This window comes from Ranitomeya imitator, chromosome 2, assembly GCF_032444005.1.
Source record: "Ranitomeya imitator isolate aRanImi1 chromosome 2, aRanImi1.pri, whole genome shotgun sequence".
Lineage (NCBI taxonomy): Eukaryota > Metazoa > Chordata > Amphibia > Anura > Dendrobatidae > Ranitomeya > Ranitomeya imitator.
In genome coordinates this window covers 578055644-578075674 of record NC_091283.1, presented here as the reverse complement: position 1 = coordinate 578075674, position 20031 = coordinate 578055644, and the positions used below count along the sequence as shown (strand labels likewise).

The 20031-nt window shown below is 46.9% G+C and overlaps 1 protein-coding gene across 1 annotated transcript in view; it reads left to right on the top strand.

Moving 5' to 3' along the window:
* The first annotated feature begins 245 nt into the window (after nt 1-245).
* Nucleotides 246-20031, top strand: part of LOC138666735 (uncharacterized) — a 33060-nt gene continuing 13274 nt past the window's right edge. Inside the window, exons 1-6 of the mRNA XM_069754918.1 lie at nt 246-546; nt 1234-1292; nt 1412-1555; nt 16139-16186; nt 16268-16327; nt 16821-17013. Coding sequence (XP_069611019.1) covers nt 246-546; nt 1234-1292; nt 1412-1555; nt 16139-16186; nt 16268-16327; nt 16821-17013 — 805 coding nt within the window. The remainder of the gene's footprint in view (nt 547-1233; nt 1293-1411; nt 1556-16138; nt 16187-16267; nt 16328-16820; nt 17014-20031) is intronic.

Below are 20031 nucleotides of genomic sequence, written 5' to 3'. Positions count from 1 at the left end.
TGGAGAAATACAGTTCCTTCAAGCTGGAGTTCCTCGCCGTAGTCTGGGCGGTAACAGAGTGGTTAAAACACTACCTGGCCTCCGCAAGATTCACAGTTTTCACGGACAACAATCCGCTGACACACCTGGAGACGTCAAAACTAGGTGCTTTGGAGCAGTGATAGATGGCCTGATTGTCCAATTATGAATTCACCATCAAGTACCGGGCAGGGCACAAGAATGCCAATGCCGATGCGCTGTCCAGGATGCCTAACTTACCAGAGATGGGAGAAGATTCGGAAGAACTCGAAGAAATAGAGTTACCAGCTTTCCATCGCCCTCTGGCGACTCAGTATTCCCATTATGTGAGGAACAGGCGTAAGGACAAGCAAGAAGCTACGCTGAACCCATTGCCTCATCATGGATGGGCCGAGACACAGGACAGTGACCCAGCAGTCCGTCTGGTCAAGGACCTGCTGATGCAAGCCGATTCGCACCCTAGTCCAGATGCTCCACAAGAGACTCAACAGCTGTGGAAAGAGAAAGGCAAACTGTTTATGTATGACGGTAAGCTGTGTCGGAGGAATATTGACCCACGCACTCAGACAGTGGTCCCAAGACAAGATGCGCCAATGGTTCTGGAAGCGTACCACGATGGAGCAGGACACTTTGGATGGAAAAAGTTAGAGATCCTACTTCGTGGAAGGTTTAACTGGATTGGAATGAGAAAAGCCATTGAAAGGTGGTGCCGAGACTGTGGCCCATGCAACCTGCGCAGAAAGGACCGTGACAGCCAGAAGGGAACACAGGGGTCACCGCCGAGGCCCCAACGCGCGTTTCGCGAAGCCGACGCGAAACGCGCGTTGGGGCCTCGGCGGTGACCCCTGTGTTCCCTTCTTATGGGTAAGAGCTATTTAACCGGGCTGAGTAGGATATTCGCCGAATATGGTGATCAGTATCCCACTGCGGGAAGTATATGGATAGACTCTTAGTTATCCGATTTATGTAGCACCCTTTGCTTTAATATGCACTTTTGGCACTTTGAGATGTTAAATTAACAGGGATTCACAGGGGCTGCCGCCCTGTAGATTTTTTCTGTGTTTTCCTCTAGTTCCTTTCTGTGTACATTATGTTTGTAATGATTTATTGTCTTAAATTATTTGTTATGTGACGGTTTCTGACCAATAAAGATATGTATTTATACTTTTTCTAAATGGGACTTATACTCCGTGTTTTTCTCTGGTGTTCTCCTAGTATCTAGAGATCATCTCAAATTATGCCCTGACAAATTGAGAGACAAAGAAAAGATCCAAGTACTACTCAACCAAAGATAGAAGAAAAAAAGAGGATCCCTACCGTTCTTGGAGATTTTCCCCGGTCTTGGACTCAAGTACATCAGGCCATAGTGATACCTGTCTTGGCTTCTCCTCAGCAGGAAATACCAGAACAAAATATGATTCAAGACCATCCTGAGACAGAAGAAACTTTACACCAGCGGGCTCAAGTAGGAAACGTCACCCCAGCAGTGGAACAAGAGAATCCACCATCTGCTATCGGTAAATCTGTCAGACCCATGGTGAATCTAAGAAGTCGCAGACATTTGCCCACTTTACCAATACCCATAGTACCAGAAGTCAGATCCCAGCGCGTTACAGGGACTGCTGTAAATAATTGTTGTTATCTGTTTTAAAAATATTTGCTTATGCTTGTTGCAGGTTTAAAATGGACAATAGAGTAATGGACAGTGAATAGCCCAAAAACTGTTATTGTACATAGTTGGCACCCTCAAGGTGCACCCTGGTAATGCCCACATTGCTGGCGTGGGTAGAAGCTTGTTACTTCACAGACCTGAAGCTAAAACCATCTGGCGTGGTGAGCACCGGGTCTGGATACGCCTTGTAGCCCACCTAAGGTCTACATTGGGGGTTTATGACGGATCCCCCACATCAGTAGTCTTGCTAATGAACAAGGACACCCTGGTATAAGACCAGTTGCACTTTTGTAAATATGTTGGCAACGTTTAAGCCAAAAATGCCTCCCATAAGGGAAGAATAAGTTTAAACCTGTTTTATGTTTTTCAAAATGTTTTACACCTTTGTAACCTGTTGTTTACAGTATGTTTCCTTTTCCCAGTCTGGGAGTACCGGATTTAGTGGGGGGGAATGTGGCACCCCAGGAGTTCAGGTACCACAGTGGTATTGCCTTCCTCTTGGGGAGGGTAATGCCATGCCTGAAGACAGGAGGAATCCCTTACATGCAACACATTCTGACTCCAGGATAGAAGGGGGAGCTCTACACCCGACTTGAGGGGAGCTGCTCTCTCTGGTCGGGAGGATGAGTCAGTTGCTAGGCAGACAAGCAGACAGTTGACAGTTGGTAGTAGACAGTGATGGAGCACAGAGGTACTTAGGAGCTAGAGAAAGACTGCTACTGGGCCTCTCTAAGCTGAGCGCAGAAACCGGGTACTGAGAGCCCGAGGCTGAGGGGGACTGCAAGCCCCACAGCAGAACCGGAGGGCAGGAAACTAAAAGGCACTTGCCCACATAATACCTGTAACAATTATAGTGGTACACTGAGGAATCTCTTGGCTTGAGACAAATAAGGCAACTGAACCAAAGTGCAGTGTAAAGTCTGTATTATTGAAATAAACACAGGTGCAAGGCGTGAGCAAGTTCAAACACAGCAAACAAGATGATATCAGAAGTGCCTTAGCAGCTCTGTTGCAGGCAGACTCAGTGTTTATATGCACAAACGTGGATGCAGCATGTGCACAACAGTTCAAGTAAATAGCAAACAAGGTCCTTCTTAGGAGTAGTTCAGTTGCAGCTCTGCTGCGGGCAAAGTCTTATGGGTGTAGCACCCTCTGTGGTGAAGCAGATAATAAGACACAGTTCATACTAGGTTTAGCAGTCACTAGAAAAGAGTCCAGAAGCAGTGCAGAGCTTCGAGTCCAGAAACAGTCAAACTGGCAGCGGATACCAAACTAGATTGGCTGTAGCAGGCAGAGCTTACGTGTCCTAGCAGGCAGGAGAAGATTGCAGATAGACACAGGCAAAAACAGTTGCAGCACAGACACCACTGAGAGCTGCTCCTGATGATCTGTCTCCAATACAATGGTAAGAGGTATGGTCACCTGATCGACAGGCCCAGAGATTAAAGGTGACCCATCCACTGTCTCCATGGCAATTGGGGAAGCATCTTTTTCCACAACCCCTTTAAAGACCGTCCCTATAACATGGGCGCCCAGGGCCACGGACCGGGTTGCTGCCGCCGTGACACATCCCTTTAAGTAACGGACCCGGTACCGAGTACCCCACGGCCCTGTCGGGCGACTCACATATATACCTGGAAGGGGCCCAAATGAGAGGCATATATACCTGGAAGAGGGCAATGATAGGGGACATTACTACATAATGTGCGTGCAACATGTACCGTATATACTCGAGTATAAGCCGAGATTTTCAGCCCATTTTTTTGGGCTGAAAGTCCCCCTCTCGGCTTATACTCGAGTCATATACCCGGGTGTCGGCAGGGGAGGGGGAGCGGGGGCTGTGTAGTCATACTTACCTGCTGCGGCGCGGTCCCTGCAGTCCCTGGCTTCTCCGGCGCTGCAGATTCTTCCTGTACTGAGCGGTTACATGGCACCGCACATTACAGAAATGAATAGGCGGCTCCACCCCCATAGGGGAGGAGCCGCATATTCATTGCTGTAAATGATCGGTGCCATGTGACTGCTCAATTACAGGAAGAAGCTGCAGCGCCGGAGAAGCCAGGGACTGCAGGGACCGCGCCGCAGCAGGTAAGGGGAGCGCAGCGCTATAATTACCTGCTCCTCGCTCCGGTGCGGCTCCGTCTGCAGCGTCCTCTAGCAGTGACGCTCAGGTTAGAGGGCGCGGTGACGTAGTCAGTTCGCGCCCTCTGCTGAGCGTCAGTGCTGGAGACGGAGCCGCAGAGGAGCATGTAATTATTGAAAGCGCTGGCGTCCTGAGAAGAGAGGTGAGTATGTGATTTTTATTGCAGCCGCATTCTATATGGCACAGCATTAAAAGGAGCACCTATTGGGCCATAATCAAAGGTGCAGAGCATATATGGCACAGCATTATAAGGAGCACCTATGGGGCCATAATCAAAGGTGCAGAGCATATATGGCACAGCATTATAAGGAGCATCTATGGGGCCATAATCAAAGGTGCAGAGCATATATGGCACAGCATTATAAGGAGCATCTATGGGGCCATAATCAAAGGTGCAGAGCATATATGGCACAGCATTATAAGGGGCATCTATGGGGCCATAATCAAAGGTGCAGAGTAGGGTTGAGCGAAACGGATCGTTCATTTTCAAAAGTCGCCGACTTTCATGAAACCCGACCCGATCCCTGTGTGGGGTCGGCCATGCGGTACGCGACTTTCGCGCCAAAGTCGCGTTTCGTATGACGCGCTTGGCGCCATTTTTTTCAGCCAATGAAGGGGCGTGGGCAGAGTGATGACATAGGTCTTAGGGGCGTGGACGCCTATCGCCATGTTGTCGCTTGTGCGCTGTAGCGATTTGCACTGTGTAACACCAGCTTTTCAGTTGAGAGAGAGAGAGAGAGAGAGGGAGAGAGAGAGAGAGAGAGAGAGAGAAAAAAAAAAAAATAAATAAATAAATTCCCGTTGGCTTTGCATTGGGTTTCGTGTTTCGGTCGATCCTCGACTTTTCGCCATAATCGGCCGATTTCACTCGACTCGACTTTTGAGATAGTCAACGGTGCAGAGCATTCTATATGGCACAGCTTTATGTGGAGCATCTATGGGGCAATAATGAACGGTGCAGAGCATTCTCTATAGCACAGTTGTATATGGAGCATCTATGGGGCAATAATGAACGGTATGGAGCATCTATTTTTATTTTTGAAATTCACCGGTAGCTGCTGCATTTTCTACCCTAGGCTTATACTCGAGTCAATAAGTTTTCCCAGTTTTTTGTGGCAAAATTAGGGGGGTCGGCTTATACTCGGGTCGGCTTATACTCGAGTATATACGGTATGTCCTTGTAGCATTTAGAACGCTACAATGGCCCATACATCTGATCAGGGCCGGACTGGCCATCGGGCACTTCTGGCAAATGCCAGAAGGTCCGGTGCCAGTAATGGGCCACTGCACACCGACTCATCCCCCCCACCGCATTCAACTATACCGGTGACTATGAGGCAGGTACAGTTGAATGCAATGATGGAGGAGAGAGCGTCTGCTAATGCCCCCTCTCCCATCATTCTCCGCTCTGCCTCTGACACTGCGGGTGCACGCGCACTCACTGTGCACCAGGCAGGGCAGCGGCAGCCGCCGAGACAGCAGCAGGGAGCAACGCGGGCATGGGGAGAGGTGAGGAGTGTTTTTTTTTTTTTACTAGACTGTGGGGCCATTCTCGGGGGGGAGGAGAGATGCGGGCTGTGCTGTATACTACTATGTGGGCTGTGCTGTATACTGCTAAGTGGGCTTAGCTGTATACTGCTACGTGGGCTGTGCTGTATACTGCTACGTGGGCTGTGCTGTATACTGCTATGTGGGCTGTGCTGTACACTGCTTCGTGGGCTGTGCTGTATACTACTGTGTGGGCAGTGCTGTATACTACTGTGTGGGCTGTGCTGTATACCAGGGCTGGACTGGCCATCGGGCACTTCTGGCAAATGCCAGAAGGGCCGGTGCCAGTAGTGGCCGCTGCACACCGACTCACCCCCCCCACCAGCGCAGCCACCGCATTCAACTATACCGGCGTCTATGACGCAGGTACTGTTGATTGCAATGATGGAGGAGAGAGCGTCTGCTAACGCCCCCTCTACCATCATTCCCTGCTCTGCCTCTGACACTGCGGGTGCACGCGCACTCACTGTGCGCCAGGCTACATGGGCTGTGCTGTATACTGCTACGTGAGCTGTGCTGTATACTGCTATGTGGGCTGTGCTGTATACTACTGTGTGGGCTGTGCTGTATACTACTGTGTGGGCTGTGCTGTATACTACTGTGTGGGCTGTGCTGTATACTACGTGGGCTATGTTATCTGCTATGCGGGTTGTGCTATATACTATGCAGGTTGTGCTATATACTATGCGGGCTTTGCTATATACTATGGGGGGTATATTATATAGGCCGTGTTATATACTATGTGGCTGTTATATACTATTGTGGGGGTATATTCTATTCTATGGGGAGGCTGTGTTATATACTATGGGGGGTGTTTTATATTCTATGGGGGAGGCTATGTTATATACTGTGGGGGGCTGCATTATATTCTATGGGGGCTACATTATATATTATGGGGAGGTGGCCTGTATTATATTCTATGGGGGGCTGTATTAGATTTTATGAGGGATGACTGCATCATACTCTTTGATGGGGCTGCATTATATTCTGTGGGGAGGTGGGCTGTATTATATTCTATTCGGAGCTACATTATATTCTATGGGGGGGGCTGTATTATATTTATATTCTTTGAGGGGTGATTGCGTCATACTCTATGAGGGAGGCTGCATTATATTCTATGGGGTGACTGTATTATAATCTGGGGTGGCTGCATTATACTCTGGGGTGGCGCATTATGCTCTGGGGTGGCGCATTATATTCTGTAGGGTGGTGGCTGCATTATACTGTATTGAGGACTATGGGGAATACGTTATACTATATGAAGAACTATGGGGTGCATTATGCTATGGGAAGTGAATTGTACTACATGGATGACTATGGTGGTGCATTATACTATATGGAGCACTATGAGAAGTGTATTATACTATGTGGAGCACTGAGCAGTGTATTTTAATATATGGAGGACTTTAGAGAGTGTATTATACTATATGGAGGACTGTGGTGCACATTATAATATATGGAGGACTATGGGGTGTATTTTACTAAACAAGTAAAATGCTGCATATTCAGATTGTTTTTGCTGGAACAAAACTCATTGTTCTCAGCAGCACATTGCCGGTGTAAACTGTAGATGTGCTGCTGATAATATGATACTGTATGGGGATCGGTTAGTGATCTGTTAGTGATCATTCTGTCCCATCATTATTCCTCAGTTGGTGGAAAGAGGCCGGGAAACAAGCGTTGAACAATTTCAGTATTGTCGATCAAACTGATTTAGCAGCCTGAGATCAGCGCATGTAAATACAACCAAAATAGTTTTGTGTGATGTGCAATATGTTAACATTTGGGGCCCCATTTTAAACTTTGCCTAGGGCCCCACTTTGCCTAAAACGGGCCCTGTCTACAAGTGTACAAAGATATTATACAGTCACCATGTGACAAGTGGGCCTGTGTAACTTCAAATGCCAGGGCTGAATTTTAGTCCCAGTCCGGCCCTGCATCTGACAAAATGTCAGCATAACAGCGCAATTGTGGCCATGCCTTTACTTTATGTTACTAAATACTGCTGGTAGGTTGTCGTTAACATCCAATGAGTAAAGGTGCTACGTGCACCAGAAACGCGTTGCTGTTCTCATTTTAAGAACTAAAATTCGGATGTTAAGATGCCTTTAAAAATTTACCAATGAAGACACAAATTTCAGATCTATAAATCTGGATTCTTTTCTACTATACTGTAACTGGTTCCACTCCTGGCAGTAACATTGAGCTCTGGATGAAATCAGGCCGATATCGTGAGCTGACTCTACGTTATCATAGTTTGGTTCTGCTCCTGGCAGTAACATTGAGCTCTGGATGAAATCAGGCTGATATCGTAAGCTGACTCTACGTTATCATAGTTTGGTTCTGCTCCTGGCAGTAACATTGAGCTCTGGATGAAATCAGGCTGATATCGTAAGCTGACTCTACGTTATCATAGTTTGGTTCTGCTCCTGGCAGTAACATTGAGCTCTGGATGAAATCAGGCCGATATCGTGAGCTGACTCTATCTTATCATAGTTTGGTTCCGCTCCTGGCAGTAACATTGAGCTCTGGATGAAATCAGGCCGATATCGTGAGCTGACTCTACGTTATCATAGTTTGGTTCTGCTCCTGGCAGTAACATTGAGCTCTGGATGAAATCAGGTCGATATCGTGAGCTGACTCTACGTTATCATAGTTTGGTTCCGCTCCTGGCAGTAACATTGAGCTCTGGATGAAATCAGGCCGATATCGTGAGCTGACTCTACGTTATCATAGTTTGGTTCCGCTCCTGGCAGTGACATTGAGCTCTGGATGAAATCAGGCCGATATCGTGAGCTGACTCTACGTTATCATAGTTTGGTTCCGCTCCTGGCAGTGACATTGAGCTCTGGATGAAATCAGGCCGATATCGTGAGCTGACTCTACGTTATCATAGTTTGGTTCTGCTCCTGGCAGTAACATTGAGCTCTGGATGAAATCAGGCCGATATCGTGAGCTGACTCTACGTTATCATAGTTTGGTTCCGCTCCTGGCAGTAACATTGAGCTCTGGATGAAATCAGGTCGATATCGTGAGCTGACTCTACGTTATCATAGTTTGGTTCCGCTCCTGGCAGTAACATTGAGCTCTGGATGAAATCAGGCCGATATCGTGAGCTGACTCTATCTTATCATAGTTTGGTTCCGCTCCTGGCTGTAACATTGAGCTCTGGATGAAATCAGGCCGATATCGTGAGCTGACTCTACGTTATCATAGTTTGGTTCCGCTCCTGGCAGTAACATTGAGCTCTGGATGAAATCAGGTCGATATCGTGAGCTGACTCTACGTTATCATAGTTTGGTTCCGCTCCTGGCAGTGACATTGAGCTCTGGATGAAATCAGGCCGATATCGTGAGCTGACTCTACGTTATCATAGTTTGGTTCCGCTCCTGGCAGTAACATTGAGCTCTGGATGAAATCAGGCCGATATCGTGAGCTGACTCTACGTTATCATAGTTTGGTTCCGCTCCTGGCAGTAACATTGAGCTCTGGATGAAATCAGGCCGATATCGTGAGCTGACTCTACGTTATCATAGTTTGGTTCTGCTCCTGGCAGTAACATTGAGCTCTGGATGAAATCAGGCCGATATCGTGAGCTGACTCTACGTTATCATAGTTTGGTTCCGCTCCTGGCAGTAACATTGAGCTCTGGATGAAATCAGGTCGATATCGTGAGCTGACTCTACGTTATCATAGTTTGGTTCCGCTCCTGGCAGTGACATTGAGCTCTGGATGAAATCAGGCCGATATCGTGAGCTGACTCTACGTTATCATAGTTTGGTTCCGCTCCTGGCAGTAACATTGAGCTCTGGATGAAATCAGGCCGATATCGTGAGCTGACTCTACGTTATCATAGTTTGGTTCCGCTCCTGGCAGTAACATTGAGCTCTGGATGAAATCAGGCCGATATCGTGAGCTGACTCTACGTTATCATAGTTTGGTTCTGCTCCTGGCAGTAACATTGAGCTCTGGATGAAATCAGGCCGATATCGTGAGCTGACTCTACGTTATCATAGTTTGGTTCCGCTCCTGGCAGTAACATTGAGCTCTGGATGAAATCAGGTCGATATCGTGAGCTGACTCTACGTTATCATAGTTTGGTTCCGCTCCTGGCAGTGACATTGAGCTCTGGATGAAATCAGGCCGATATCGTGAGCTGACTCTACGTTATCATAGTTTGGTTCCGCTCCTGGCAGTAACATTGAGCTCTGGATGAAATCAGGCCGATATCGTGAGCTGACTCTACGTTATCATAGTTTGGTTCTGCTCCTGGCAGTAACATTGAGCTCTGGATGAAATCAGGCCGATGTCGTGAGCTGACTCTACGTTATCATAGTTTTAAAGTATGCAAGATTTGTTAAACTGCATGAACCAGTTTGACCAATGTGAGCATTTTAAAACTGTATAAGAATTAGACAGCATTGATAAATATGCCTCAATGTGTGCTGTAATGGTAATTTTGTAGGAAACTGTCAGTTTCTATTTTAGAAAAATGAAACTTCCACTGTTATGTTATTTTAAATAGTCTAAAGCACCATCTAGTGGTGAAAATGGGTAATGTAGCAAAGTACATTTTTCTGGCAACCTTTCCACATACTTTCTGTTCTCTGTGAAAACTAGCACACAATACATGTTATGTAAATGTATCAAGCCTACCTATGTTTTTGTTTAGTAGCTTTGCTTGTGAACCCTGTATTCATGTGCCTTTTTTATGCACTTGATTCTGGAATTTTAAAAGTCTGTTGATCTGTAAAATGTATCTTAGTTCTAAATCCCATTTTCCAGAAAGCTTGATATTCTGGTAATTGCTACTTGCGCTAGATTGCAATAAAATATTTGATAAAACTATATGCAATAAAATACAAAAGTAATTTCACTGAAGAAGAAGCAGCTTGAGCTGAGCTATCCTGATCATAAAACACTGTCATCGTCACAGATTTTCTGTTAACATTTTTATTTCTTCTGTTTTATGTATGGTTCTGTTGTCTTCTGATAATCCACAAAGCAAAGGAAATAAAGATACTCAGGGACCTCAATTTTATTAATAAATGATGATGTTACATTTATATTAACCCCTTCATGACCCAGCCTATTTTGACCTTAAAGACCTTGCCGTTTTTTGCAATTCTGACCAGTGTCCCTTTATGAGGTAATAACTCAGGAACGCTTCAACGGATCCTAGCGGTTCTGAGATTGTTTTTTCATGACATATTGGGCTTCATGTTAGTGGTAAATTTAGGTCAATAAATTCTGCGTTTATTTGTAATAAAAACGGAAATTTGGCGAAAATTTTGAAAATTTTGCAATTTTCACATTTTGAATTTTTATTCTGTTAAACCAGAGAGATATGTGACACAAAATAGTTAATAAATAACATTTCCCACATGTTTACTTTACATCAGCACAATTTTGGAAACAAAATTTTTTTTTGTTAGGAAGTTATAAAGGTTAAAATTTGACCAGCGATTTGTCATTTTTACAACGAAATTTACAAAACCATTTTTTTTAGGGACCACCTCACATTTGAAGTCAGTTTGAGGGGTCTATATGGCTGAAAATACCCAAAAGTGACACCATTCTAAAAACTGCACCCCTCAAGGTACTCAAAACCACATTCAAGAAGTTTATTAACCCTTCAGGTGCTTCACAGCAGCAGAAGCAACATGGAAGGAAAAAATTAACATTTAACTTTTTAGTCACAAAAATTATCTTTTAGCAACAATTTTTTTATTTTCCCAATGGTAAAAGGAGAAACTGAACCACGAAAGTTGTTGTCCAATTTGTCCTGAGTACGCTGATACCTCATATGTGGGGGTAAACCACTGTTTGGGCGCACGGCAGGGCTTGGAAGGGAAGGAGCGCCATTTGACTTTTTGAATCAAAAATTGGCTCCACTCTTTAGCGGACACCATGTCACGTTTGGAGAGCCCCCGTGTGCCTAAAAATTGGAGCTCCCCCACAAGTGACCCCATTTTGGAAACTAGACGCCCCAAGGAACTTATCTAGATGCATAGTGAGCACTTTGAACCCCCAGGTGCTTCACAAATTGATCCGTAAAAATGAAAAAGTACTTTTTTTTTCACAAAAAAATTCTTTTAGCCTCAATTTTTTTCATTTTCACATGGGCAACACGATAAAATGGATCCCAAAATGTGTTGGGCAATTTCTCCTGAGTACGCCGATACCTCATATGTGGGGGTAAACCACTGTTTGGGCACATGGTAAGGCTCGGAAGGGAAGGAGCGCCATTTGACTTTTTGAATGAAAAATTATTTCCATCGTTAGCGGACACCATGTTGCGTTTGGAGAGCTCCTGTGTGCCTAAACATTGGAGATCCCCCAGAAATGACCCCATTTTGGAAACTAGACCCCCAAAGGAACTAATCTAGATGTGTGGTGAGGACTTTGAACCCCCAAGTGCTTCACAGAAGTTTATAACGCAGAGCCATGAAAATAAAAAATAAAAATTATTTTCTCAAAAATGATCTTTTAGCCTGCAATTTTTTATTTTCCCAAGGGTTACAGGAGAAATTGGATCCCAAAAGTTGTTGTCCAGTTTCTCCTGAGTACGCTGATACCCCATATGTGGGGGTAAACCACTGTTTGGGCACATGCCGAGGCTCGGAAGTGAAGTAGTGACGTTTTGAAATGCAGACTTTGATGGAATGCTCTGTGGGCGTCACGTTGCGTTTGCAGAGCCCCTGATGTGGCTTAACAGTAGAAACCCCCCACAAGTGACCCCATTTTGGAAACTAGACCCCGAAAGGAACTTATCTAGATGTGTGGTGAGCACTTTGAACCCCCAAGTGCTTCACAGAAGTTTATAATGCAGAGCCGTGAAAATAATAAATACGTTTTCTTTCCTCAAAAATAATTATTTAGCCCAGAATTTTTTAATTTTCCCAAACTGTAACAGGAGAAATTTGATCCCAATATTTGTTGTCCAGTTTCTCCTGAGTACGGTGATACCCCATATGTGGGGGTAAACTACTGTTTGGGCACATGCCGGGGCTCGGAATTGAAGTAGTGACGTTTTGAAATGCAGACTTTGATGGAATGCTCTGCGGGCGTCACGTTGCGTTTGCAGAGCCCCTGATGTGCCTAAACAGTAGAAACCCCCCACAAGTGACCCCATTTTGGAAACTAGACCCCGAAAGGAACTTATCTAGATGTGTGGTGAGCACTTTGAACCCCCAAGTGCTTCATAGAAGTTTATAATGCAGAGCCGTGAAAATAATAAATACGTTTTCTTTCCTCAAAAATAATTATTTAGCCCAGAATTTTTTATTTTCCCAAGGGTTACAGGAGAAATTGGACCCCAAAAGTTGTTGTCCAGTTTCTCCTGAGTACGCTGATACCCCATGTGTGGGGGTAAACCACTGTTTGGGCACACGTCGGGGCTCAGAAGGGAAGTAGTGACTTTTGAAATGCAGACTTTGATGGAATGGTCTGCGGGCGTCACATTGCGTTTGCAGAGCCCCTGGTGTGCCTAAACAGTAGAAACCCCCCACAAGTGATCCCATTTCAGAAACTAGACCCCCTAGACTTATCTAGATATGTGGTGAGCACTTTGAACCCCCAAGTGCTTCACAGACGTTTACAACGCAGAGCCGTGAAAATAAAAAATCATTTTTCTTTCCTCAAAAATGATGTTTTAGCAAGCATTTCTTTATTTTCACAAGGGTAACAGGAGAAACTGGACCCCAGTAATTGTTGCGCAGTTTATCCTGAGTATGCTGGTACCCCATATGTGGGGGTAAACCACTGTTTGGGCACACGTCAGGGCTCGGAATTGAGGGAGCACCATTTGACTTTTTGAATACGAGATTGGCTGGAATCAATGGTGGCGCCATGTTGCGTTTGGAGACCCCCTGATGTGCCTAAACAGTGGAAACCCCTCAATTCTAACTCCAACACTAACCCCCCCACACCCCTAACCCTAATCCCAACTGTAGCCATAACCCTAATCACAACCCTAATTCCAACCCTAACCCTAAGGCCATGTGCCCACGTTGCGGATTCGTGTGAGATTTTTCAGCATCATTTTTGAAAAATCCGCGGGTAAAAGGCACTGCGTTTTACCTGCGGATTTTCCGCGGATTTCCAGTATTTTTTGTGCGGATTTCACCTGCGGATTCCTATTGAGGAACAGGTGTAAAACGCTGTGGAATCCGCACAAAGAATTGACATGCTGCGGAAAATACAACGCAGCGTTTCCGCGCGGTATTTTCCGCACCATGGGCACAGCGGATTTGGTTTTCCATATGTTTACATGGTACTGTAAACCTGATGGAACACTGCTGCGAATCCGCAGCCAAATCCGCACCGTGTGCACATAGCCTAATTCTAAAGGTATGTGCACACGCTGCGGAAAACGCTGCGGATCCGCAGCAGTTTCCCATGAGTTTACAGTTCAATGTAAACCTACGGGAAACAAAAATCACTGTACATATGCTGCGGAAAAACTGCACGGAAACGCAGCGGTTTAAATTCCGCAGCATGTCACTTCTTTGTGCGAATTCCGCAGCAGTTTTACAACTGCTCCAATAGAAAATCGCAATTGTAAAACCGCAGTGAAATGCGCAGAAAAAAACGCGGTAAATCCGCCATAAATCCGCAGCGGTTTAGCACTGCGGATTTATCAAATCCGCAGCGGAAAAATCCACAGAGGACCAGAATACGTGTGCACATACCGAAACCCTAACCCTACCCCTAACCCTAGCCCTAACCCTAACCCTACCCCTACCCCTAGCCCTAACCCTTGCCCTAACCCTACCCCTACCCCTACCTTTAACCCTACCCCTAACCCTACCCCTAACCCTACCCCTACCCCTAACCCTACCCCTAACCCTAACCCTAACCCTATTCTAACATTAGTGGAAAAAAAAAATTTCTTTATTTTTTTATTGTCCCTACCTATGGGGGTGACAAAGGGGGGGGGGTCATTTATTATTTTTGTTATTTTGATCACTGAGATATAATCTATCTCAGTGATCAAAATGCACTTTGTAACGAATCTGCCGGTCGGCAGATTCGGCGGGCGCACTGTGCATGCGCCCACCATTTTGGAAGATGGCGGCGCCCAGGGAGAAGACGGACGGAGCCCGGCAGGATCGGTAAGTATGATGGGGTGGGGGGGAGCACGGGGGGGGATCGGAGCATGGAGGGGGGGAATCGGAGCGCAGCAGGCGTGGAACGGAGCACGGGGGGGCGTGGAACGGAGCACGGGGGGGCTGGAACGGAGCACGGGGGGGTGGAACGGAGCACGGGGGGGTGGAACGGAGCACGGGGGGGTGGATCGGAGTGCAGGGGGGGTGATTGGAGCACGGGGGGAGCGGACAAGAGCACGGGGGGGAGCGGAGCACTGGACGGAGGGGAGCCGGAGCAGTGTACCGGCCAGATCGGGGGGCTGGGGGGGCGATCGGTGTGGTGGGTTGGGGGCACATTAGTATTTCCAGCCATGGCCGATGATATTTCAGCATCGGCCATGGCTGGATTGTAATATTTCACCCGTTATAATAGGTGAAATATTACAAATCGCTGATTGGCAGTTTCACTTTCAACAGCCAATCAGAGCGATCGTAGCCACGAGGGGGTGAAGCCACCCCCCCTGGGCTAAACTACCACTCCCCCTGTCCCTGCAGATCGGGTGAAATGGGAGTTAACCCTTTCACCCGATCTGCAGGGACGCGATCTTTCCATGACGCCACATAGGCGTCATGGGTCGGATTGGCACCGACTTTCATGACGCCTACGTGGCGTCATGGGTCGGGAAGGGGTTAAAGGGGTTGTCTCATGTTCTTAAGTAATGTACATAAACACTTCTGCGCATGTGACTGCCAGAGGTTAATATACAGTTAGGTCCAAAAATATTTGGACAGTGACCGAACCTTTGTGATTTGGTCTCTGCGTGCAGCTATTTTTTTTAATGTAAAATGAAACAACTGAGATGCCATTAAAGTGTTGACTTTCAGTATACCTATCAACTTTGTAAGAACAGAAAGAGGGACCAATCATGCGGCATGTGTATCACTCTGCTGCAAATTGTGGCCACACCCCAATCCACTCCCATTTACCATTTTTTTTCTACCCTGGCAGGAGGAAATGTCAGAGGGGCGGTGGTAGTGAGGGAGTCGGGACAGTTAGCAGGCGCCCCAGACTGTAGGGTGTAGATCCAAATCCGGGACTGTCTTCTGTATACAAGACAGTTGGTACTAGAGGTAAGGCTGGTTTCACATTTGCGGTTGTGTCTGCAGCCTTTCGGACACATACATCCGCATGCATCTTGATTTCCTATCTTTTACATTGTAGACGCAGTTTGCATGCGTTATCCCTCCGTTTGCTTACGCATGCGTATTTTGGCGGTGTGCGGCTGGGCGCGGCTGACGCACCATGTTAGAATTTTTGTGGCGGCAAATTACTGCCGCCATACGCATGCGGATGCTTGCAGAAGGAGTGCGTCAAATAATTGCATTACAGTCTATGGGAACGCATGCTTACATAATGACTTGCGTTTGCGTACGCATGCGTTCTTCTGAGTAAACATGTCTAGGAACTTGTTTTAAGCCACCCCCCAAACAAACCTTATAAAAGTAGGTGTGGGCGGTGGAAATCCATTACTCTCAAGACTCTGGAAGCGAGAAAAGCATTGCAGCACACCAAGTTTGGAAGACTATCAAAATGTAAGTATTCAAGCTATGCGTCTGCCTGTCTGTTTTTCTCCCTGCAGTCTGTAATCATTTCTATCTTTCTTGCAGCATTCCTCCACGGAGGATCAGAGCTCACACAGTGGACATGAGACTGAAGTGAGTACATTTGCTGCTGATTGGTAACTATTCACTGTCACTATTACACATGTGGCAAAATATTTATTTTTATTTTTACAGAACCATTTCAGTGCAGATGAGCAGCAGACTCAGGCCCAAGTTCCGGTGGCAAAACGGTGTGTAAGTATTATTGACTGTTTTTATTTATCTTGTAGATTGTGAGCCCTCGCGGGCAGGGTCCTCTCTCCTCCTGTATCAGTTGTGACTTGTATTGTTCAAGATTATTGTACCTGTTTTTATTATGTATACCCCTCCTTACATGTAAAGCGCCATGAAATAAATGGCGCTATAATAATAAATAATAATAATAATAATTTATTCTTGACTGTTTATGGGATGCTTGACTATTTATTTTTTTTATTTTTGACTGTTTTTGTTTTAAGGGCAGAGACACACTGCCGTATTTCTCTTGCGATAATCGCATCGCACTGCACGGACTGGCCGGCACCTCTCCTGACCCAAGTATGACAGAATGATGGATTACTATGCTGCTGTCAGGAGAGCTGACATCCAGTACCAGTTTTACAATGCGATTCTCGTACGAGAAATACGTCAGTGTGTCCCTGCCCTAGTGTTATATCTTTCCAACATTAATGTCTTTTTTCATTTTTAGGTCCCACAACGGGAGGAGGATTTTATTGATAACGACCTTCTCATCACCTTGGTGCAGGAGCGAGTTGCGTTGTGGGACACCCGGGAGCAGCAGCACTCGGACGCTGTGGTGATTTGGCGGCTGTGGAATGAGGTGGCCCAAGCGCTGATGGATGACTGGGACATCGCCACGTCACGTGTCAGAAAGGCTTTTCGTAAGTATTGCAGTGTGGTCTGATGCGGCAGTGAACCTGAAGGCCGGGATCACACAACCGTGTGTGATGCGATAAACTCAGCGTCGGACTGGGGCACCGGGACACCGGAGAATCCTCCGGTGGGCCCCGCCCCCTGGCCCTGCCTGCCTCCTTCATTTGTCCCTGCAGTGCCCAGGCTGCCTCATTCACGCTCGCATAGTGTGTGATCATCTCATGTCCTGTGTGAGAAGTGCAGCCGCGCTGCAGCTCCTTCTCCACATCACATGACATCACATCACCACACTAGTGGACCATTCATTACCGCGCGCTCAGTGCTGGGCTGGCTGCAGACAGTGCAGTGGCTAGTACTGTCTGCAGCCGCTGCAGTGCCGACTGTGCGCTACTGGCTGCCTGGCTGCTATCATGCTATTGAGAGCAGGCAGCCCGTGCGCAGCGATTCGCCGCTCAGCAGACCCGGCCACGGCACCACCCCTCACCCCTCACCCCACCAGCACCAGTCAGGAGTCACTCAGTCTCAGTCACATACCATTGCATACATTTGATTTGCATGAGCATCATTCATGATCTTCTCAACTCCGCCTCCTCTTCTAGTTCTGTGGTCTGGTTGGACTACGGTATTCTAATGCTGATTGGCTGACATGCAGCCAATCAGCATTAGTTTTGCTTTGTGTGACCTCACAAGCCACAGCACAGAGTGAGCTGTGCTGTGATTGGTCGACTGTCCTCCTGCCCAAGCAGCACAGAGCCTGCACAGGCGCACTGAGTCCTGCACGATCATTCATAGTCGGAGTCGGAGAGGCTGCAGTGCTGCCTGTAGCTGATGGTTCAGAGACAGTCCAGGAATTTCCTGTCTTAGTTAGTGAGTCACTACTATTGTAATAAATCAATGTACTAATGTATGTAAAGCCCCCGTCACACACAGCGAGATCGCTAGCGAGATCGCTGCTGAGTCACAAGTTTTGTGAAGCAACAGCGATCTCAGTAGCGATCTCGCTATGTGTGACACGTAGCAGCGACCAGGCCCCTGCTGTGAGATCGCTGGTCGTGTCGGAATGGCCTGGGCCATTTTTTGATCGTTGAGGTCCCGCTGGGTAGCACACATCACTGTGTTTGATACCTTACCAACGACCTCGCTGACAGGACGTCCCATTGAATCGTCATGAAATAGCATCGTTGTACAGGTCGCTACAGGTCGCCGCATCGCTGCTGCGTCGTTGGTGAGATCTCACTGTTTGACATCTCACCAGCGACCACTTAGCGACGCTTGAGCGATCCCTGACAGGTCGTATCGTTGTCGGAATCGCTCAAGCGTCGCTATGTGTGACGGGGCCTTAAGACAGTATGTGAGTAAAATATGCCTGCAGCCTGCAGCAGTAGACAGCCACTGAGACAGTTATGGGAGGCCCCCCCGGCCCCTGCAATAAAGCGGTGACACAAGGTGTGGGTCTGGGGGGCCCCCATATAAAATTTCTAATTTCCTGTGGTCCACCTTCCCCACTGTCTCCTAATTTGCTGTGGGGCCCGGACACCTCTCCCATCATTTCACCTCTGGGGAAGGGCCCCAAAGGGGCACACAGGGGGCCCTCAAGAAATTAGGTGACACAGTGGGGAAGGCAATATACTACGTGACTGGGCAATATACTACGTGGCTCTGTGCTGTATATACTACGTGGCTGGGCAATATACTATGTCGCTGTGCAATATACTATGTGGCTGTGCAATATACAACGTGGCTCTGTGCTGTATATACTACGTGGCTCTGTGCTGTATATACTACGTGGCTGGGCAATATACTATGTCGCTGTGCAGTATACTATGTGGCTCTGTGCAATTTACAACGTGGCTCTGTGCTGGTTATACTATGTGGCTCTGTGCTGTATATACTACGTGGCTCTGTGCTGTATATACTACGTGGCTCTGTGCTGTATACTACGTGGCTGGGCAATATACTACGTCGCTGTGCAATATACTACGTGGCTCTGTGCTGTATATACTACGTGGCTCTGTGCTGTATATACTACGTGGCTCTGTGCTGTATACAACGTGGCTGGGCAATATACTACGTCACTGGGCAATATACTACGTGGCTGGGCAATATACTACGGGGCTCTGTGCTGTATACTACGTGACTGGGCAATATACTACGTGGCTGGCCAACATACTACGTCACTGGGCAATATACTACGTCGCTGTGCAATATACTACGTAGCTGGGCAATATAGTATGTCACTGGGCAATATACTACGTAACTGGGCAATATTCTACATGGCTCTGCTATATACTATGTGGCTGGGCAATATACTACGTGACTGAGCAATATACTGTACTACGTGCCTCTGCTATATACTACGTGACTGGGCAATATACTATGTGGCTGGACAATATACTCCGTAACTGGGCAATATACTACATGGCTCTGCTATATACTATGTGGCTGGGCAATATACTACGTGACTGAGCAATTTACCGTACTACGTGCCTCTGCTATATACTACGTGGCTGGGCAATATACTATGTGACTGGGCAATATACTATGTGGCTAGGCAATATACTATGTGACTGGGCAATATACTACGTGACTGGGCAATATACTATGTGGCTGGACAATATACTCCGTAACTGGGCAATATACTACATGGCTCTGCTATATACTATGTGGCTGGGCAATATACTACGTGACTGGGCAATATACTATGTGGCTGGACAATATACTCCGTAACTGGGCAATATACTACATGGCTCTGCTATATACTATGTGGCTGGGCAATATACTACGTGACTGAGCAATATACTACGTGACTGAGCAATTTACCGTACTACGTGCCTCTGCTATATACTACGTGGCTGGGCAATATATTGCGTGACTGGGCAATATACTGCGTGACTGGGCAATATACTACGTGAATGGGCAATATACCACGTGGCTGGGCAATATACTACGTGGCTGGGCAATATACTACGTGGCTGGGCAATATACTACGTGGCTGGGCAATATACTACGTGGCTGGGCAATATACT